The following is a 22,862-nucleotide window of genomic DNA, read 5'->3' on the forward strand; positions in this document are numbered from 1 at the left end:
AGAGATCTAGGGAGAAGCTGATGGCTCATTTCTCAGAGTCCATGGAGGCGCTAGCTGTTGCTTTACATCTTTGAAGAAGAGACTAAAATCTTTCAAGTACTGATGAATGCTACCTTAGATGCTCAATAAAAGTTAAATGAATCTTCTTTTAATCTTTCTCAGCTTTGCTCTCCATGTCTGTTGTGCGCATGCGCGCGCGCAAAAACACACAGATACTGCTGGCCACAGTCTGCATCAATACACAATCACAACTGTAAGCATCTCTCACATTTCAGGATAAGCTGCTATTATAAGTAGACACAGCCTTAAATGCTTGGAGGTATAATAACCTTAACTTATGACAGAGAACAATTTTTGAAAAAATACACAATATTTTAAGAGTATTTTTAGCATATTAAGTATTTTTTCATGTTTTTGTTTCTGATTAAAAATGAATGTTATTAACAACAACTCACTATGTGCCTTGAAGTTACCATTGACATCAGAAAATCCATCCCCTACCTTCACTGAAAAGCTTCACACACATAATGACATATGGACCAATATATTTAGACCACAGACAACTCAATGTCCTTTTGTTGTTTTGTTTATGGCATATTACTATATCAAATCATAAAAAATATCAAACTTCACTACGAAAATATTCTGCCAAGCTCTCTCTTCAGAGCCCCCTTAATGTCACTATTCCTGAGAGTATAGATGATGGGGTTCAGCATAGGGATGACCACATTGTAGAACACAGATGCCAACTTGTTCTGGTCACTTGAGAAGGTGGACTTGGGCATCACATAAACAAATGTGCAGTCCCAAAATACAGAGTGATCACTGTGAGGTGGACAGTGCTAAAACATGTATATATATTCTAGCAAAAAGTAAATGTGTGTGTGTGTGGGTGTGTGTGTGTGTGTATCTTTAAAGTTGTAGATACAGGACTATGAAGTAAAAAGATCTGAATGACTTCCACGTCAGAGTTAATCCACATGCCTCAAAGAGATGACTACTAATGACTAGTGGCTTATTTGAGAAGATGGATGAATGTAGAAACAGCTGTCTTCAACCTGAAGACTCAGCTTATTCTCTTGCTAACCCTTATTTTAGAACATTCTGTCTCACCCTGCTGATACACCACTCCATGAAATTTCTACTAATAATACTAATCAACTTTCATTCAGAATTTACTCTTTGGGGAGCACTTGCTTAACACTTTATTTATACACTCTCATGTAAACCTCCCAATAATTTGGTGAGCTAACAATTCCCATTATCCTAGTTTTACAGAGTGTCCTGAATCTTAGTACAAGATACTTCTTGAATATATTCAAGTGGTATAATTCAATCCAGGTTTAAAATTTGTCAGACTGATGCCAGAATGTGTACTTTTAACTGCTCCTATCCTCTAATTGACTTTAAGGCTTGAGAGCCTCAGTTGTGACCACTGGTTCCCAATTGGCTCCTGACCTACAGTTTTCCTTCCCACACAAAACAGTCTGCCTAATTCCCTAAAACTGGCTAGACCTAAGTTCTGACCCTGAGCACTAGGTAGGACTCACGATGCTAACTTATTCTCATGTGTTCACCCATGACCAACTCCTGTTGGTCTTACCTCCTAATTCCTGCCACATATCCACTTTATCTTAATAGTGCAAAGTGGTACAATTAATTTTCCTATATGTACCTTTGGTCTTCCACAGAACAGCCTGAGTTACTTATTAAAATAATTTAATATCACTCATTTTAGTGGTGTCAATTATATGTATTTGGTTAAAATGGCTCAAAAGAGATAACAATTGTTCAGTTACCCTTCCTTTTCAAATCCCCATAGGAAACCACTCTTGACTCCTTTTTTAAATTGAATTCATTGGGGTGACATTAGTTCATAAAATTATATAGGTTTCACATGTACAATTCTATAATGTAGTATCTGGATCTTGTATTGTGTGTTCACTACCTTGGGTTATGCGTCCTTTGACCATTCATGCCTCGTTTATACCCTCTTCAACCTCCCTCACCCCACCTTCGCTCTGGTAATCACCATGCTGTTGTTGTCTGTGTCTATGAGTTGTTTGCTTGTTTGCTTGCTTAATCCCTTCACCCAGCCCCTCAACCCCCTCCCCTCTAATAGCTGTCAGTCTGTTCTCTCTGAGTCTGCTTCTATTTTGTTGGTTTATTTTGTTCATTAGTTTCCTCATATGAGTGAAATCATATGGTACTAATCTTTCTCTGCCTGGCTTATTTCATAGAGCATAATGTGTCCAGGTGCATGCATGCTGTCCAAAAGAACAAGATTTATTTCTTTTTTCACAGCTGAGTAGTATTCTACTGTCTATCTACTCATCTACTGATGGACACTTGGGCTGCTTCCAAATCTTGGATCTTGCAAGTAGTGCTGCAATGAACATTGGAGTACATCTGTTTTTTAAAATTAGTGTTTTGGGTTTCTTTGGATATATTCCCAGAAGTAGAATTGTTAGGTCATTAGCCCATCCAATGTTTAATTTTTTGAGATAACTCCATACTGCCTTCCACAGAGGATGCACTAATCTGCATTCCCATCAGCAGTGCATGATTCTCAAAATATAATGGGGCAGGTGATGATGAATGGGAGAATTGTGTGAAGTCCCAAGGTATCTACTTTGAAGTGTCATTATGTGAGGGCTGAGGTGTCATTGTCCTGTACATAATGTTTCTTGTACCTTCTTCAATAAATGTCTCTCGTTTTTCCTATTACATGGCTGGGTACCTTCTAGGAACCTCATTTGCCTGTTTTTCTGGAGAACCATGCTATTTTGATTACTATGCCTTTGTGATATAGATTGATATCATGTAGCCCTAGTTCAACTCCAACTTTGTTCTTATTTCTCAAGATAGTTTCTGTGGCTATTTGGGGTTTTTTTGTGGTTCCACATAAATATTTGGAATATTTGTTCTAGTTCTGTGAAATACACCTCTGGTATCTTGATAGGAATTATGTTTAATCTATGGATTGGTTTGGGTAATATGGACATTTTCATGATGATTTTTCCTGCCAATGAACACCATATATGCTTCCACTTATTTGTATCTTATTCAGTTTCTTTCTTCAGTGTCTTATAATTTCCTGAGTGCAGGTCTTTTATATCCTCGAATAAATTTATTCCTAGGTATTTTACTTTTTGGTGCAGTTGTTAATAGGATTATTTTCTTAGTTTTCCTTTCTGAGGAACCAGCTCATCACTGGTGTATAAACAATGCAACCAATTTCTGGATATTTACTTTGTAGCCTGCTACTTTACTGAATTTCTTTTATAATTCTATTAGTTTTTTGGTAGAATGTTTAGGGTTTTCTATATACAGTATCACACTATCTGCAAATAATGACAGCTTTACTTCTTTTTTCTTTACAATTAGGATGTCTTATATTTCTTCTTCTTGTCTGATTGCTGTGGCTAGGACTACTAGTATTGTGTTGAATAAGAGAGGTGAAAGTGGACATCTCTGCCTTGTTCCTGACTTTAAGGGAAATGCTTCTAGTTTTTTGCCCATTGAGTATCATGTTAGCTGTGGGTTTGTCTTTTATGGCCTTTATTATGTTGAGGTATGTTCCATCTATCCTCACTTTGCTGAGAGTTTTGTTGTTGTTGTTGTTGTTGTTACCATAAATAGGATCTGGATTTTATTAATGCTTTTTTCTGCATCTAGTGATGTGACAATGTGCGTTTTACCCTTCATTTTGTTTATGTGGTGTATGTTTATTGATTTACAAATATTGTACCAACCATGGGTCCCCAGACTAAATCCCAATAGATCATAGTATATAGTCTTTTTAATGTATTGCTGGATTCCATTTGCTAATATTTTGTTGAAGATTTTCATGTCTATGTTCATCAGGGACATTGGCCTATTATTTTCTTTCTTTTTGTGGTGCTACCTAGTTTTAGAGTTAGGATAATGCTGGCATGGTAAAATGGGCTTGAGAGCCTTCACTTCACCTGAATATTTTGGAATAGTTTTAGAAGGATACTTAGTTCTTTAAATGTTTGGGAAAATTTGCCTGTGAAGTCATCTGGTCCAGAACTTGTGTTTGCTGGGGGTTTTTTGATTACTGCTTTGATTTCATTCGTTCTAATTGATATAGTCAAATTTTCTGATTCTTCCTGATTCAGCTTTGGAGGATTGTATGTAGGAATTTATCCATTTCATCCAGATTGTTCAGTTTTTTATCATATAATTTTTCATAATATGTTCTTACTAACATCCTCTGTATTTCTGTAATGTCAGTTGGTACTTGTCTTCCTTTTATGATTTTATTTTGAGGGGACCTCTGGGTTTTTGTTTTTTTTTTATGAATCTGATTAATTGTTCATCAGTCTTGTTTATCTTTTCAAAGAATCAGCTGTCAGTTTCATTGATCTTTTGTATTGTTGATATTGATTCTATTTAATTTACTTCTGATGTGATCTTTATTATTTCCTTCCTTGTACTCACTTTGGGCTTTCTTTTTAATTTTTTTCCTAGTTTAGGTATAAGGTTCAATTGTTTATTTGAGATTTTTCTTGCTTCTTGAGGTAGTCCTGTAATGCTATGAATTTCCGTCTTGGGACTGCTTTTGCTGTGTCCCATAGATTTGGGGTTGTTGTGTGTTCATTCACATTTATCTCAAGGTAAATTTTTATTTCTTTCTTGATCTCGTTGTTGATCCATTCATTGTTTACTAACATGTAATTTTGTTTGTATCTGCACTTGTTTATTATTTAGTTACAGTTTTAACAACTTTTCCCCCATTGCTCTCCCCAGCCCTACTCCCACAGTCAATCCCTACCCCACTGTCCATGCCCATGTACCCTCTGTTCCTGTTCTTTGGCTTGCCCCTTCCCCTTCTTTCCCCTGTTATCCCTCTCCTGCCTCCCCTCTGTTCACTGTCAGTTTTTTCTGTATTTCCATATCTCTGGCTACATTTTGCTATTTTTTTTCTTTTATTTATTAAATCCACTTATAGGTGAGATCATGTGGTATTTGTCTTTCACTGCCTGGCTTTTTTTGCTTAGCATAAAGGTTTCCAGTTCCATGCCTGCTGTCACAAAGGGTAGGAGCTCCTTCTTTCTTTCTACTGCATAGCATTTCATCGTGTACATCGTATGGTACTAATGTACCATAGTATTTAATCCATTCATTTACTGATGGGCACTTAGGCTTTTTCCAGCACTTGGCTATTATAAATAATGCTGATATGAACATTGGGGTGTATAGGTTCTTTTGGATTGGTTATTTAGGATTCCAGGGTATAACCCCTACTGGATCAAAAGGCACTTTTATCTTTAGTTTTTTGGGGAAATTCCATACTGTTTTTCACAGTGGATGCAGCAGTTTGCTTTTCCACCAACAGTGCACTAGGGTTCCCTTTTTTCCACAGTGTCACTGGCGCTTGTTTCTTGATTTGTTTATGATGGCCGTTCTGACTGATGTGAAGTCATATCTCATTGTGGTTTCAATTTGCATCACTCTGATGGCTAGTGATGTTCAGCATTTTTTCATGGGTGTATGGGTTCTCCTTGGAGAATTGTTTGTTCAGGTGTTTTTCCTATTTTTAATTGGATTATTCATCTTCCTGGTGTGGAGTCATGTGAGTTCCTTATATATTTTGGAGATTATACCCTAGCGGAAGTATCATTGACAAATATGTTCTTCCATATGGTTGGTTCTCTTTCCATTTTGTTGATGTTACTAAAGTGTTATTTAGCCTCCATCTGTGGGTTTTTCATGGGGATTTTATCGTACTTGATTCCTAGTTTCATACCACTAACGTTCAGAAGTTACTGGTTATGATTGCAATCTTTTTGATATTAGTAAGACTTGTTTTGTATTCTAACATGTGGCCTATTCTAGAGAATGCCCCAAGTGCACTTGAAAAGAATGTATATTCAGTTGCCCTGTCATACATATCAATTAAATGCATGTGGTCTAATGTGTTCTAAAGGCCCCTGTTGCCTTGTTGATTTTTTTTTGGTCAGGAAGATCTATATACTGATGTAAATGAGGTGCTAAAATCTCCTGCTATGACTGTGCTACTGTCAATCTCTCCCTTCATGTCCACCAAGATTTTTTTATATACTGAGGTGCTCCTATGTTGGGTGCATATATATTTAGAAGGGTTATACCTTCTTGTTGGATCGATCCCTTTAGTATTTCTTTAGTGTTCTTATTTGTCTCTTGTTATGGCCTTTGTTTTGAAGTCTATTTTGTCTGATATAAGTATTGCTATGCCAGCTTTTTATTTGTTTCATTTGCATGGGGTATCTTTTTCCATCTCTTCATTTACAGACTTTGTGTATCACTTGTTCTAATGTGGGTCTCTTTTAGACAGCGTATATACATGGATCTTGTTTTTTGTGTATTCAGCTACCTTATGTCTCTCTTTTTAGAGATAATTGGTGAAATTTATTTTATTTTTTAATCTGAATTATGTGTTATTGTTTATGCTATTTCAGTTGCCCCAATTTTTCTTCCTTTGCCCCCTGCATTCAGACTTCTCCAGCCTCAGGCAGTCCCTATGTCATTGTCTATGTCCGTGGGTCATGCATATATATTCTTTGGCTGCTATATTCCCTCTGCTGTACTTTATATTTCATGACTATTCTGTAACAACCAATGTGTACTTGTTAATCCCTTCACCTGTTTTGTCCATCCCACTGACACTCCTCCCATTTAGCAAACATCAAAACATTCTCTGTATGTATGATTCTTTCTGTTTTTCTTGTTCATTTATTTTGTCTTTTTAGATTCAGTTACTAATGGGTGTATGTGGTGTCATTTTTGTTCATATTTTTGATCTTCTTCTTTTTCTTAAAGGAGACCCCTTAATTTTTCATATAATACTGGTTTGGTGATGATGTAGTCCTTTATCTTTTTCCTGTCTGGGAAGTTCTCTATCTGTCTTTCCAGCTCACCTGAGCTAAGTACTCCAGGAACACACCTTTTGTGGATTATGTGTACCCTTCCTTTTCAGTTGAGTCTTCAATGCTGTTGGCCCATTTGTGAGTGGGATCAAACCTCAGGCTGGCTGAGTATAAGGATAGACCTCAATCACAGTATATGAGTGTGGCTGCCCACACAGGCAGATGTTCCAGCAAGGTATGGTGCCTGCTAGAATCCCCCTTTAAGCATGCTGGGTATGTGGCTAGTTGTGTGTAGCTCTGGTGTGGTCTGAGGCCCACCACAGTTACAATGGTTCTGAGTCCACTTGGAGGGGTGGTTCTGGTGCAGGTCAATGTCAGAGGCAACAAGTACCTGGCCTTGGGCTACTTCTCTGGATCTCCATGCTATTCACTGTTTGTGGCTGTCTCTGCTGGACCTGGGTGAGCATGCGAGGAGACAAGCTATGTACAGGGGCTAGATTCCACCATTTCTGAGCCAGGGGCAGATCAGTTAAAGCTCCAAGGCACCCTGAGATCTGCCTACACCTGTCAGCTACTCTGCCACCCTCTGAGGTTGACTGCTTTTCTTCCAGGGCTTTCTAAGGAAAGACTGTAGAGTGGGCCCTGGCTGGCCACAACCCCCACACTCTTACACAAGGTACAAGCTTAGTAGGGTAGCATGACCAGGGTCAGGAGGATGGGGACAATATCTCCTGCTTGGAGGCAGAATGATCAGATACTCAGTGAGGTAGGAAGCAGAATATGGCCCCTACTCCAGAGCCATACCACTCAGTCCCTGCCAGATAGTCCAACTCTAGTTCCCCCAGGAGGAGTGCTTTGAAGGATCAGGTTGGTGCAGCCAGCCCGCCCCTCTGCAGGAGCAAGCTCAGCAGGGAAGAGCCCCCAGGAGATGACAGGACAGGTCAAAAAGATTTCCTGTTGAGGGAATAGTGCTGGCTGAACTGACAGGTGGAGTAAGGCCTGGCCCTGAGCCACAGCCACACAACCCAGTGTTCATTTGAGTCCTGACAAGAGCTCCAAAAGAGACACTCTCCAAAGTTTCCAGGTCTGAGTAGTACACCAATCCCCCTGTGGGACTCAGCTCAGCAGAGTGGGGCTCACAAGGACAGGTCAAGAGTCTCCCACTGGGGAGACTGGATCAAGTAACTATCCATTAAAAAAAAAACACTTCAATGCTTAATTCACACATAAAACAAAAATTAAGATAAAGAAGAGTTTAGGAATAAATGTAAACAAACACTACATAATTTCAAGGAAAAAACTATACAGGAAACTTGATTGACCTGAGGCAAAGATATCTTATATAACACCAAACACATGAACTTGAAATATAATAACCCAGACTTCATAAAAATTAAAGCCCTAATAGCTTTAAAAGACATTGTTAAAAATAAAAGGCCAAGATACACATTGCAATAAATTATTTACTATGTATATGTATTAAAGGGTTTGTATCAAAAGCATATAAAGAGCCTTCATGACTAAAGAAGAGAATAAGAAATCCAATATTTTTTAGGAAATAATCATTTTAATCTATGTAAGCATAATTCATGCCCAAATTTATTAAATTCTGCCATTTTTTGCCTTCATAACATTTTTCATTGTCTTCATGAGCTCTGCACTACCTCAAAAAGTAACCTGTCATTTAATGGTGTCAGTTAGCATAAACAATCTAATTCTGTGATACCTGTTTAATACAGTACAATATATAATCAACACTGTATCACTTAGAATTGTCAAACTGTTCAGGAAAGCCTAAAAAACTATAAAATAATTAAGCTATTCTATTTAACATGTAATAGATAGTTGTCATAAAGCAAAGCTTAAATATTTAGCTTTCTGGAACTAATGTATTTCCATAAGCCTTTTAATCTATAATTTTACAGATATAGTTTAGCAAGGAAAGCCAGATATAGATTTAGTTTCTCTTTATAATTAACTAAAAATTTTAAGAGGGTGTAAGCTGTAATTCAGATACAATTTAGCCATAACACCATACCAAGACATTGTAAATAATTAGGGAAGAGATATTTAACATTATTGCTTAGTCTTACAAAATGGTGAATTTTAACCAAATTGATACCTCTACACTTTTATTTATAATGTTTCCTATACTATTAAATGGTACTGTTTGGCAAGTAATACAGGTATTGATAAAATTTTTTTTTCAATTAGTTGCAAGTTCTGATTTGTTCATCAACGCATATATTTCTGTTTAACTACGTATTACACTACTTCCGAATTAATCCTCTTACAGAAAGTAACTGACCCAAGTGGAAGAAACATTGCAGAGCTTTACCTTTTCCTTCAAGATTTTCAAGTATTATAGGAACAAAAATGCATGAAAAATCTAATTAAAATTTTGACATTTCATCGTTTTACTAATTATGAAATAATAGAAAGAGATGTGAACAAATATTACTTTACATTTTGCTGCTTGACATAATATTTACTAAGAACTACTCTATTCGTCAGCTGTTTTCTAGCTTCTTCAAGTATGGAACACAACTACAGTTCTATTAGTGAGGAGAAATGAATAATCAGTCTTAGGTAACTCAAAAGAAAAATGGGAAGCACAAGATAAACTGACTTTGGCTTTTAAGAACCTAGACTGTTGACCCTGAAATGCCAGATTCTACAACAGCAAAACCAAAGATTAAACTAAAGATTACAGCAGCAAGCCATTATTTCACCACATGTTAAGAAGTTTGAAAGAGGCAATAGCTGGTTATCCCCTCTCAGTTCATTCTGCTTTACCTCCTTTTTGTTTTTCCTGGTTTTTTGCTGCAGGTAGTTCAAGGCTTGACCATTGCATAGGTTCAGCTTTTCTCATGGTGATCTCAATCTTTGTTGCAGTCATACTTACATAACTTTGGTTTACATCAATCACACCCCACAATTTCACATTTTGATGAAATTCCTTTTCTCCTTCAAATACAATGTGCACATTTAACAATGTAGTGTTTGTGACTACCTGACTCAGCTCTGGATGTGAATTTTTAGCATACACTGAGATGGTGACTTCACCCCCAGTTTGATGCCAGTCATGTCTACATAGAACAACTTTTTTCCCAGCATCCTTTGCAGTCCACATGTGTTTTCCTGTTGTACAGCCCTCTTGGGCTAAGAATGTATTAAAATCAGAAGTTTTTCTTCTACAACAGCTCCAGTATTTCATCCCTTCATGGAAAATAGGTACTCCACAATGATATACACAGACTTCTTCTAGGCTCTGCAGACCCTGGTATGTCTTTCAACACCCTCCATTTTTACATGAAGTGCTCATTTTAATTTCATGACTGTCTTCATCTTTATTTTTTTCATTCCCCAATGACAGTTTAGGTTTATCAAGTGCTTGTTTAAGGGAAGCAGATGCTTTTAATTCAAAATTTGTCATTAGTTCATCTGGGCTTGGCCTCTTTATTGCTTCTACTGGTTTAGGAGCTTGAATAATGTGCTCCTGAAATTTGTGTTTCAATTCAGATAGTTCCTTCTTCTCAGTAGTCTTGACTTCAGGTTTGACTGGCTCAGGTGGCTCTTCACTATTATGTTTTCCTTTTGTACAGCCTGCAATGCTTAAAAAATCAGAAAAATCAGTTGTTCTCTTACAGCAAGACCAACCCTTTAATGGATCATGAAAGACTGGAACACCTGGTTGGTAGGTGCAAACATCATCCGAAATGGTTTCGGGATCGAAGCACTGACCGCAGCCCCAGTTGTAGCACAGGAGGGCCATTTCCCCCACCAATACAGGCCAGGCTCAAACAACCAGATCACAAGACAGTGCGTTTATGACTCCCCCCGCGTTACCACTGTTCTGCTGTCTGGCCAGCCAGAAATCCAATTTTTAAAAGGTGTGAAAGATTAATTTATTCCAAGTTTATGCAGCAGCAGTAAAAAGCCATAATGATCTAATTTTTAAATGACTACTGCTTTCTTCCCAATAATACATCTAGTTTTTTATTGTTGCTCAATTACAGTTTTCCCCTTTCCCCCCATCCGTATGCCCCACCCTACTCACCCCCATCTCCCACATTCAATTCCCTTCCATCCCCTTATCTTCGTCCATGGGTTATTATACATGCTCCATAATACTTCTAGTTTTGATGTGCTGCTTCCACTTATTGCTGGAGATACACAGTTGCCAAATGGCCCTCATTTCATGACAATGTGTAATCCCAGGTTACTTCCTCTTTTGCTATCACCTCAGAAACAGCAACCAGTAAGAACTGATCTCTGCATCCCCTTTCCTCTCCTCAGGATTCTTCAATAAGAATCCAAACTTTTCAGAAAGCATGTACCTTCTCTCCATTGTTGAGAGGCATGTGGTGGTCTTCTGGAGAGCAAGCATCTCACCACTGCACTGACCAGACAAACTTTCTCTTGTTGCATTGCAAGTCTGTTTCTGGTGGCCTTTGGCTGATTAGGCTTTACCACCATGTTTTTAGTTTTACGTATTCTTAAGAGGCACAGAACTGAAAATTCTGTATGAATTTGATAGAGGATTTCATAAGAAGAGTATAGATGAATAAAAACTTTTAGAGTCAAGAATACAGAGGAATTTTAAGTTAGGTTATCAGTTCAGATATACGAGTAATTAGAAGTTGTCCTTGCTGATGACAAGGTAGAGAGATGGAGAGGAAAATTTTGGTGCAGGTGCTAAAGTCCTCAAGGAGTGAGGAATGGCAGGGAGACGAATGTGGCAACCAGAAGGTGTTGTAGTTGCAACGTCATGAATCTCATAGGAGGCAGTATGTGGGATTGAGGAAGAAATACAATAATTTGAGAAAGGTAATAGGGATCCACCCAATTCTGATCAGTGTGACCTATCCAAGGAGAAATGCTTAGGCACTCCCTTCTATTTATCACATACTTGAGATCCATCAATAGCTTCAGTTCACTTTTCTGCATAAATATATGTTGTTATTTAAATCTATGGCCAGCCTATTGGATAGGAATTATTAACCCCATTTTAGAAACCATGAAATTGAGTCTCAAAGAGGTTAAACAGTTTTCCTGAGCTCATAAATCTCCAATTGAACCCAGGACTCCTGGGTAAAAAGGTCACACCTTTGAAAAATTGGGTTTTTCAAACTATTTCTTTCAAGCATCCATGGATAAAAATTTTTAGGAAATAGTAAAACTATTATGGAGCTACTAAAAGTTAAATATGAGCAAAATATAAATGCAGTTTTATTATTAGAATTAACACACTTAAATTTACTCTATTACTCTGTCAAATTGCAATGAAACTGTATAACAGTTGCCTTCAACTTCTGGCCCTTGGTTTGTCATGCAGTGGTAATGAACAATTTGCTAATGGCGACCAGTCCATGGACCACGTTTTAAGTAACAGTGGACTGTGTTTTGTCTTTGCTTGCCTACTCACATTACTCCATGGCTCTCTCCCCACTACTTGAAGTCCCCAGCAATGGGACTGTTTTATCTGCAGTGTTGGAATTAGAGCCCTGATGGGACTGACTCTTGTCTCTATCTCTCCAGCCAAATTTCTGTTCTGACAGTTCTTTGTCCAAGTCTCTGCACCAAGCTTCCATCAGGACCCATGAAAATACACCTTTGTCAGCACCTGACCTATTTAGGCCACCTTCCCTGACCAGCCCCTTAGGCACAAAGTAAATCATTCTTTCTCCTATATTTCTGAAGCTGCTTCTACATGCCTTCATTGTAGTTCATATGACACTGCATGATAAATTCTACCCAGGTTGAATTTTGGTTGTTTTGTGTTTTGGATAGCAGGGCCTCAATTTAGTTTGGATGATGTGCTAGTTAAATTAGTGATTGGATGAGTGATGGGTTTGCTCTCAGCTTCTCAAGGCTGATGGAGCACTGACCACTGCCATTGTCCAAAAAGATGAATAATGCAATTTAATGCAGAAGAAGGATTGAGCAAGATGCAGATCTACTGGAAATCACCACTGTGAAGATATGGTCTTACTCCTTGTTCTGGATTTGCAATTCATTCTGCTTCTTGAAAACTATCTAAGTACTTTTAAAAGGGCACATGAACTAAGGAGGCTTACGTATTACAGTGAAACATTTTGATGGTTTTAGGTTGCAGGATATTTTTTCACATGGGATCAGAGAATTCTGGAATGGGGGTACTCAAATGATTGCTATAGGAAGTAAGGTAATCCAGCCTTGAGCAGAACTTGAGGATGCAAAATGATGGTTATGACTAGCAAAATGAATCAATTGGAGATGCCTCATCTTATCAGAATGTGTGAAAAGATCTGTAGCAATAATGGATCTTAATGGTAACCTTTAGAAACATGAAAGAAGGTGGGATATCTAATGTATTGACTATTGCCTGCTCGCTCAAAGGAATGTGGATACTTAGATGCCTCAGAAGAATTCCTTGAATTGTTCTGTTGAGCAGTGAGAAGAAAAGAGTTCCAAGAAACTTAAATAGGGACCATCCTGTGTATCCTGAATTCCAAAGGGAATTGTCTTATTTTTTTTCTGTAGCTAAATAGTCAATAAGTCAAAGCAGTAGTTTTCTTCTTTTCCTATTTCAATTCTAATGCTCCTTTTCATATTGACTCACAGGTTACCTTATTGGAAAGTACAGTGGCATTATCCATCTAATGCTAATAAAGTAGTTAGCTATTGTGCTGAGTGTTTCCCATGCTCTTGAGAGCAAGAACTTTCTCCTTCACTTTCATTAAGTAAGGGAGTAGGAATTCCAAAGGACACATGGCATATAGCTGTCCCTTTGGGAAGGGCAGCCTGGCCTTAATGACTCACCAGGCTTGACAAGGTCTGCTACAGGAGAGAACATATTTCCCAATGGGGCAAGCTAAAACAGCCCCAGGGGATTCGTTGTGATCTATTACAAGCTTCCTTTTTCTCCCACCACCCATACAGATAACCACCCTCATCCTCACAGCATTTATGTAATTGTGGTCCTTGATCAAGGAGAGCATTCAGTGGTCTACAGTGTCAAGTATTCAGTCCACAACTACTTATAAAACTAAGTGGAAAACTTGTGTTTTATAGGATTCTCTCTGGAATTCATCCTCAACAGTTCAGGCTCTGAAGGTCAGTTTAATATTTGTGGATTTTGTTTAAGTACTTTAAATTTGTATTTGTTACATGAAATGAAAATAAAAGAAGCTATCTCATCAACTTAGCTATGGACCACTGTGGAACCTGTGGCCTCAGCAAGGGATCCTCTGCAAGATGGTTATTCTGGCCACTTGAATCAGGCTGCCCAGCCAGAGCCACTGCTGTGCTTGTGTAACTGAAACTATGGAAGGAATTGCAGAGAAACCACCAGATATTCAGATTGGATGAGGCTCACATAGTCCTATGCCTTCTCGTCACCATGCATTGAGTGAAGGGATAGGTGAAAGTCAGAGTCCCTCCTGCAGATAGGCAAGCATGAGTGGGTAGCAGAGTGAAGAGCTCAAGGAGGAACCCTAGGTGGGTAGTGGAAGGAGGAAGGGAGTAGCACGAATCAGTTTCCTCCTTATGCATCTGAATGGCATAGTCCAAAAGTGGTCTGGCATCAGATATTATACTCCAAGTCTTATTTTTGTGTTTGAAGTGAAAATCTCCTGCCATGTGTTGGAAGAGAAGCTATATATACTTCTCACCAGAAAACCTACCAACACCTCATTTTTACCTAACAAGTAATAGTTACTTAGCCTTGGTGTATGACCAAATACCTTTGGGCACTTGATAAATATAATTTCTTTAATCTCACACCCAAGCTGCATTACAGAAATAATTATACCCATTTTACAAATGAAAACACTGAGAGGCACGGAGGTTTCATGTAGAAGTTAAAACAACTGGCCAATGGGAGGTCTAGGATCTCTTTTTCTCTCCTGACATTGATAACTGCTGTCAGAACAGATGGAGGCTCACACGGTGTGCACAGTGGTGCAGAGGCAGCCCCACAGTCTGCTGGGTTCTCGGCTCTATGCTCTGCCCAATGCTCAGCCCCAGTGTGTATTCAGAGGTAAACAAGGACCAGTGTGAGGGATCTGAAAAGTGTGCCACAGGTGGAATGGCCAGAGAACTATAGATACTTAATTTTACGAAAGGAAAGGCAGTAGAAGCAGCGAGCTAGATATATTCAAAAATGTCACAGTTTTTCTACAGAAAGGACAAGGTTTGCTCCTGAGGATCATTGGTAAGATAAAAAACAGATTTTAATGATAGATCTTACAGCAATGGCAGCAAGCTGCCTATCACTAGAGTAATTTAGATGCACTTAACGAAATTAAAGAAGAGATAGAATGTACTGTTTTTTAAAGATTTTTTAAAAAGATTTATTTATTTATTTATTTTTAGAGAGGGAAGGGAGGGGGAAAGAGAGAGATAGAAATATCAATGTGGGGTTCCTGGGGTCCGTGGCCTGCAACCCAGGCATGTGCCGTGACTGAAAATCCAACCTGCAATGTTTGGTTGGCAGCCCGTGCTCAATCCACTGAGCTATGCCTCCAGGGCTAGAACATACTTTTTAATGAACTGTGGATTCCCAATTATTGGTTCATTGTATCTTACTATCCATTCAATCAAAGAAGTAAGTCACACTATTGAAAATATTAAATGCTTCCTAATTCAAAAAGAAGATATTTTAATGATATTTTGTTCTGATATTTATCACTTAGATTAAGTAGTTACAATGTTAAAAACTGAAATAATTTTGTTAGCAGAACAATGTTTCCTTGCAAATGAGAACCAATAAGACTAAGTAGAAACCCTCAGGTTCATGTTAACAGTTTCATGTTAATAGCAAATAAATCGCAAAAACGCATATATACAGGAAGACACATTTAGAAAAGTAGTTGGAGATAAATTAAGAAACTTTGTGAATACCCTGCTAAGGAGTTTGATGTGTTCCATTCAGCATTTCAGATATGAAAATTCTTAGGGAACTGAGATATATTCTATTGATGATATTGATTGAAATTTTAAATGACAAAAGTAGAGTATATTACATGATTACACATATGTAAATACTACTTAATGTATGCCACCAAATTATAATAAATGAAACTGTATTGTGAGGCATTATTAAAGATGTGTCACTGAGCCTTTCTTTAATCATGAATATATGTTAAAATAGTAAAAGCAAATGTATACAGAAAGTATTTATAAATCTGTAGGTTGTATCTGAAGGGATTTTTATTTAGGTGAAGTTAATGGTGAAAAAAAGATGTGCGTAACTGAAATTTTCAGGAAAATTAAGTAGCAATTAAATTATTTTATAGTATTTTACAGAAATATTTAAAAATAATTTCATACTTCTATTTTATCATTCTGATAAGCATAACTTTCTTTTCCAATTTTCACCAAATCTTCAGCATGTCCTGAAATTATTGCATTATACTAAAATTTCTCTGTCTTTTCTTATTATTCATCATAAATTCTGCTTTTGCAGAACTGCCTCAAAGGAGAGGAACTTTGCCTTTGTTACAACACATTGGCAAAACATGGGGAAGCATAGAAAATATTCACATTTCCTTCAGCAAGAATAATTCACAGAGGACATGGAGGTTGGAAACCACACCAGCATAATGGAGTTCATCATTTTGGGGTTAACAGAGAATGCTACAGCTTGTGTCATTTTATTTATTGTGTTTCTAGTAATCTATGTCGTCATCTTAATGGGCAATATAAGCATAATCATGTTAATCATAAGCAGCCCTCAGCTTCATACACCAATGTACCTTTTCCTCTGCCATTTGGCCTTTGTAGACATTGGTGAGTCCTCATCCGTCACACCTGTTATGCTCACAGGCTTCCTCAAGAAAGGAACCTCTGTCAGTGTTGCTTATTGTACAGCCCAGCTCTGTTCTATGGTCACATTTGGGACAACTGAGTGCTTCCTGCTGGCTGTCATGGCCTATGATCGCTATGTGGCCATCTGCTCCCCACTGCTCTACTCCACACACATGTCCCCCAGAATCTGCATTCTCTTAGTGGGAATGTCCTACTTGGGTGGGTGTGTGAATGGTTCGACATTTACTGGCTGTTTATTGAGTTTGTCTTTCTGTGGACCAAATCAGGTAGATCACTTTTTCTGTGATTTCTCCCCTTTGTTAAAAATTTCCTGCTCAGATATCTCTATTGTTGAAATTATTCCTTCCATCTCTTCTGGGTCCATTATTGTGGTCACAGTGTTTGTGATATCTGTCTCTTACATCTGCATCCTCACCACCATCCTGAAGATGCGTTCTGCTGAAGGACGACATAAAGCCTTCTCCACCTGCACCTCCCACCTCACTGCAGTTACTCTGTACTATGGAACGATTACCTTCATTTATGTCATGCCCAAATCCAGCTACTCAACTGACCAGAACAAAGTGGTGTCTGTGTTCTACACAGTGGTGATCCCCATGTTGAACCCTTTCATCTACAGTCTTAGGAACAAAGATGTGAAGGAGGCCGTGAGAAAGGCAATTGTCAGATTATATTCTTAGGATCCATTCTTACCATTTCAGATGTCCTATAAAGTTTGTGTTTATCTGTATCACACTGAGAAGCTACCAGATGCTGCATAACTGATTCCTTAAATTAAATTCATGCCTCTTCTAACTCTTATTTTTATACACTTATAAACCAATTATTATTACTATAATTATTACTATTATTAATACCTGTAAGGATCAAGCACTTTTTCTTATTTAATTTATTTAGCAAACAATAATTTGTCCTTACTATGTGCCAAGGCCTGTTCTAAGCACATTACATATATGAACTGGTTTATTGTTCACCAAAACTGCCTTAAATAGAACCAGTATTTCTATTTTACAAATAAATCATTTGAGGCACAGAGGCATTAAACAGATTGCCCAAAATCATGCAGCTAGGAGGCTGTGCATCCAGTGTTTGAATCCACAAACTTTGGGTCCCAAACTGCTGTACTTCTCCATTTAATTCTCCCAGCAATCCCATGATCCCGGTATTGTAAGTATTCCTCAATGCACAGATTAGATTCCTGAGTCTCAGGGAGATCCAATAGTTTGTCTGGAGAGAGGTAGACTCAAGTGCTCTGATTCCATGCCCTTAATCTCTACTGTGATGCCACTCATCAGTCTCAGGATTCCAGCTGTTATTTTTCCAGAGGATTTGCATAGCATGATCAAGCCTCAGTATGAGTTTCTTGAACAAACTCTTGCCCCAGAACGGTCTAGGTTGTGAAGATTCCAAAACAAAGTGTAGGATGGGAAAACTGGGTTGGTTCCCATCTTTTAGAAAATCAGGTCTTAAGATTTGACTGGAAGTTTATCTATATTTAAACACTTGTTAAAAACAAAGAGTTCCATTTGACAAAATAAAGTTTTCTTTAATGGTAAGAATTAAAAGGGTATTTTTAAATTCTAAGCCTTGAAATAAAGCTGTTAACATCAATCATAGTTCCATTGTCTGGATTTACAAGGAAACTATAACCCATTAAAAACTGAAAATGTTCTCATAGATTGCACATAAATGTATTTCTTGGGTAGTGATCTACCCTCATTTACATCATCACCATGAGACTAGAAAGGGTCTGGACTCAGGCATTCCCATCTCAAAGCAGTTGATGACTGTTGAGAGCATCTGAAAGCAAGACTTAGACCATGCAAGTCCATGCCTCAGTGTAATGGGATAAGAGAAGTGAGGATTGGGAGGTATAAAGGAAAGATATAATAAATACAATGATGGAAGTAAATGTTCATACCAAAAATCCTAAGACATCTACAAATCATTTTATCACTAATTTAGTAAGATTGCAGAATAAAAAATTAATACAAACATTTTTATATTATATGATAGCAAACAACAGGAAGGTTAAAAGAGAAGAGTACATTTATAATGTGCCAAAACCTACAAATATTTAGGAATAAAATTATCAAAAAGTCTGTAACACTTCTTCACTAAAAATTATAGAACATTGATGAGAAAAAGAAAAAAGACATAAATAAATGGAGTGAGAGAAACCATGTTTATGGGTTGGAAGACTTGATATCATTAAGGGACTGACTCTCCAAACATTGACCTACAGATTCAATGCAATATGGATAAAGAATATAAAAGGGCTTTTCTATGAATAGAGAAGCTGATTATTTGTGGATATGAAAATAAGCCAGAAAGTGAAAGTAAAATTTTAAAACAAAGAATTTGGCTGACTAGCACTACATGACTTCAAGACTTACCATAAAACCAAAGTAATTATGACAGTATGGTATTGGTGAAATGATAGCCATACAGATCAAGAAAGATAGTCTAGAAATAGGTCCACATGTACATTGGAGGTATACGCGCACACACACATGTGTATATATACACACACATATATATGTATATATGTGTATATCTATTTTGGATGGATGTAAAATGCAAATCAACAGGGGAAAAGTATTAAGCATCAGTTACTTCAAAAGCTTTGTACTATATGAAAATAATGAACAATAACACTTATCACAGGCCAGAGAGAAAGATCAACTCCAAATCTATTACAGATATTCATACAAAAGACAAAACTAACATTTTTACAGCTAAGTATATGAGGAAGTATTTATAACTTTAAATTAGGCAAAGGTCTTTAGATAGGACAGAAACTTACAAAAAATAACAAATAAAATTGACATTAGATTTCAAAATTTAAAACATTTGCTCTTCAAACAAATCATCTAGGAGACTAAAAAAGAGAACATATTACATCAGAAAATACATATTTATGAGAAAAGACTAAATATAGAATATATACAGAATTCTTATAACTAAATGAAAGGGACAGCCTACTTTTTTAAATGGGAGAAAGCTTTGAATATTTACTTTAAAGAGGAGACATACAAATTACTAATAAGCAGCAGAGAAGATGCTTAAAACCACCAAAAAAATATAAAACTATCAGAATAGCTAAAATTACAAAACAATGCCAAAGAGACAAGAGTGAAGGACCAAGATGGCAGTGGAAAAAGAGAAGATACAGTCACTTGCTCCCAGGACCAACTAGACTTACAACTAAAACATAAAACAATGGAGAAGAAAATTGGGGCAGACCCTAGATGGCAGAGGAGTAAGTGGAAGTTATACTAACCTTCTCCCAAGACTACTCTGGAATTACAACTAATTCAGAGAAAAATTATCCTGAATAACCAACTGAACACTAGCTGTAGAGAAGCCTATTAACCAAGAACTGATGGAAGAAACCACATCACCACATTGAGATTGGTATCTAGTGCAGGGACATGAGAGGGCTGGCTGGACTCCCAGGGCAGCAGCAGAAGTTCTGGAGGGATGTTTCAGTGGCCAGGGTGTTCCCCCTGAGAGGTGAGGGGACTAAATCCCTAGCAGGGCTCCCCAGCCTTGAGCACCAGAATTGGGAAAGGAACCCCAGTAACACCTGGCTGTAAAAAACAGTGGGTTTCTGTCTGCCACATAGAGATGGCTAGAGATGGACAGAGCCTCTTAAAGAGGTAATGCAAAAATATCATTAGCAGCCACTTTACCCTGGGCTCCAGAGGAGGGAGGGCAGAGTAGATTAGAGATTCTCAAGGACAGTCTGGGGTTGGTGGCTCTGTGGAGAGAGCTGAAGGATCAGCCACCAGGATCCCTGTGCTGACTCCTTCCCCATAATGCTGAAGCCATCTTTCTTGGTTAGAACACTCCCCACCAAGCAGCATAAGCCTGAAGGGAAGCAATGGCCCCACCCACAGGAATCCTTCCTGCCCCACCCTGTGCAGCTTAAGCACCAGCTGTGGATCACTGATCACTCCAGATTGCCCAGGTCCAGTCACAGGCAGTGTCCAACATAGGGTGGCATCAAAGTCTTTGCAGATCTGTACAATGCATTAAATACAAAGAAGCAGCCAAAATGGGAAGACAAAGAAATAGACCCCTAATGAAAGAACTAGGTATTGTCTAAAAGAAGAACTAAATGAAATGGAGGCAAGCAATTTATGTGATATAGACTTTAGGGTAATGATTATAAGGATATTCAGCAAGATAAAGTACATTGGGTTGGGCAAAAATTTTGTTTAGCTTCTTTCTGTACAATAAAAGACACATCTTTCATTTTCACCAATAACTAATGATTTGCATATGAGAATGTCAGCTACCTCCTGATATTGGCTTCTACTGGGTAGAGGCCAGGGGTGCTGCAAAACACCTTCCAATACATAAGACAACCCTACAGCAAAGAATTATTTGGCCAAATATCAATAGTACCAAGAAACTTTGCAAACCACTTTTGACTCCTTTGGTTAGTCACAGAATCTTCTCCATACACTGCACAAATATATATATATTTCATTTCACCTGCATTTTTACCTTTCTTAAAATAATAAAGCATAATACAACAAAAATGTTCTGTATCTTCTTCCATCTTCAATATTAAAATGGATACACAAAAGTGCAACTTTGATTTAGTTTTTTTAGTGCACGCTGATATGAGAGCTGTCAGAATACATTCTAACAGAATTCTTTCAAATGAAGTTAAAGACAACTGAGCATTACTACAACAATAACACAGAGAATATAAATGAACTTTTTACTCAACCTAATAGAAAAATCCACCTCTATAAACAACTACTGACTTGCTGAACAGAAGTGTTATAACCAAGAATTTACAGAAGAAGCCATATCAAGACTGGTAAGAAGGGCAGAGACATGAAAAGGGCTGACCTCACTCCCACAGTGGTGGCTGAGGTTCTGGAGGGATATCTCAACTGCAATTCCTAGCAAGATACACTAATGGTGTATTTCAGAGAATTAGAAAAATGTTCCAAAAAATATAGGGAACCATAAACACTCTGAATAGCCACAGCAATCCTGCAACTCTAGTTGCCAATCTTAATTAATCAGTATTCAACCAAGCACATAATTGTGGAGAGCATCATTTTGTATAACGGCCTGTCACAGCTGTAGCGAGATCTGATACATACATTTACTCAGTCACTTTAATCAGGATGAAATATTCAACAAATTAGTAGCCAGGATTCAAAGCCAGCAGAACCAGTGGTTCATCACGCAGCAACAGCTTCGTTCAGCTAGCCATTCATTTATTAATTGTTTCATTTCAACTAAGCATTTATGCTTACTGGGTTGCAGGAACTGTGTGAACATAGATTCATGGGGAGAGAGGAAATACATTGTAGCTGTCTATATGGAGATTCCAACATTGGGGAGAAAACAAATACTGAATGTTCAACTGTAATGTGCATTGGGTATTCTGAAGAAAATATACAGGGTTCTACACAGGGATTAAGTTGGTTCCTACTTAATTTGGTAGGAACCTCAAGTAGACTTTCCAGAGGATAGAAAACAGCATTTAGGTTAGTACCTATAGTATCATTAGGCATTACCCAGGTGAGGTGAAAAACACATTTCAGGTAGAATTACTGCATGTGAGATGGTTGTGATGTGGTAAAGAACATGGGCATGTTTAAGGATTTAAAATACAAAGCTTCTGAACCACTAAAGCAAACATCAGCAAAATGAAAAGGGAACCAACCGTATGGCAAAATATATTTGCAAATGATACCCTGGACAAGGATTTGATCTCCAAACTGTATAAATAACTCACACAATTCCACTCCAGGAAGAAAAACAACCCAATTTAAGAAATGGGCAAAGGACCTGAGCAGACACTTCTCCAAGGAGAACATACAGAAGGCCCAGAGACAAATGAAAAGATGCTCAGCATCACAAGCTATCAGAGAGATGCAAATTGAAACCACAATGAGATACCACTTCACACCAGTCATGATGGCCATCATAAATCAACAAACAACAAGTTCTGGTGAGACTGTGGAGAAAAGGGAACCATAAGACATTCTTGAGAATACAGACTGGTGTAGCCACTGGGGAAGACATTATGGAATTTCCTCAGAAAGCTAAAAATGGATCTGCCTTTTGACTTTGCAATTCCACTGCTGGGATTATACCCTAAGAACCCTGAAACACCACTTCCAAAGAACCTATGCACCCCAA

The 22,862-nt window shown here is 37.8% G+C and overlaps 2 protein-coding genes and 1 long non-coding RNA gene across 3 annotated transcripts; 2 read left to right on the forward strand and 1 right to left on the reverse strand.

Moving 5' to 3' along the window:
- The first annotated feature begins 2,911 nt into the window (after window positions 1–2,911).
- Window positions 2,912–21,126, forward strand: LOC118501281. Its single transcript, XR_004903907.1, has 4 exons — window positions 2,912–2,923; window positions 7,635–7,638; window positions 20,883–20,890; window positions 20,986–21,126. It is a non-coding gene; the product is annotated as an uncharacterized LOC118501281 (long non-coding RNA).
- On the reverse strand, window positions 8,420–10,665 carry LOC114499846 (cysteine and histidine-rich domain-containing protein 1-like). The gene is given in 1 exon segment (XM_036028961.1): window positions 8,420–10,665. A coding segment is annotated over 1 exon segment (993 nt). The 5' UTR covers window positions 10,648–10,665; the 3' UTR covers window positions 8,420–9,654.
- Window positions 16,433–17,493, forward strand: LOC114498959 (olfactory receptor 491-like). The gene has a single exon (XM_028514948.2). It carries the CDS (start codon window positions 16,433–16,435, stop codon window positions 17,363–17,365), a length of 933 nt encoding a protein of 310 aa, XP_028370749.2. The 3' UTR covers window positions 17,366–17,493.
- Window positions 21,127–22,862: the final 1,736 nt, after the last annotated feature.

Source organism: Phyllostomus discolor, chromosome 6 (assembly GCF_004126475.2).
Source record: "Phyllostomus discolor isolate MPI-MPIP mPhyDis1 chromosome 6, mPhyDis1.pri.v3, whole genome shotgun sequence".
Taxonomy (NCBI): Eukaryota; Metazoa; Chordata; class Mammalia; order Chiroptera; family Phyllostomidae; genus Phyllostomus; species Phyllostomus discolor.

Excerpts from the sequence above, each read along its gene's own strand:
- LOC114498959 (XM_028514948.2), top strand. The coding sequence starts at position 16,433 with ATGGAGGTTGGAAACCACACCAGCATAATGGAGTTCATCATTTTGGGG.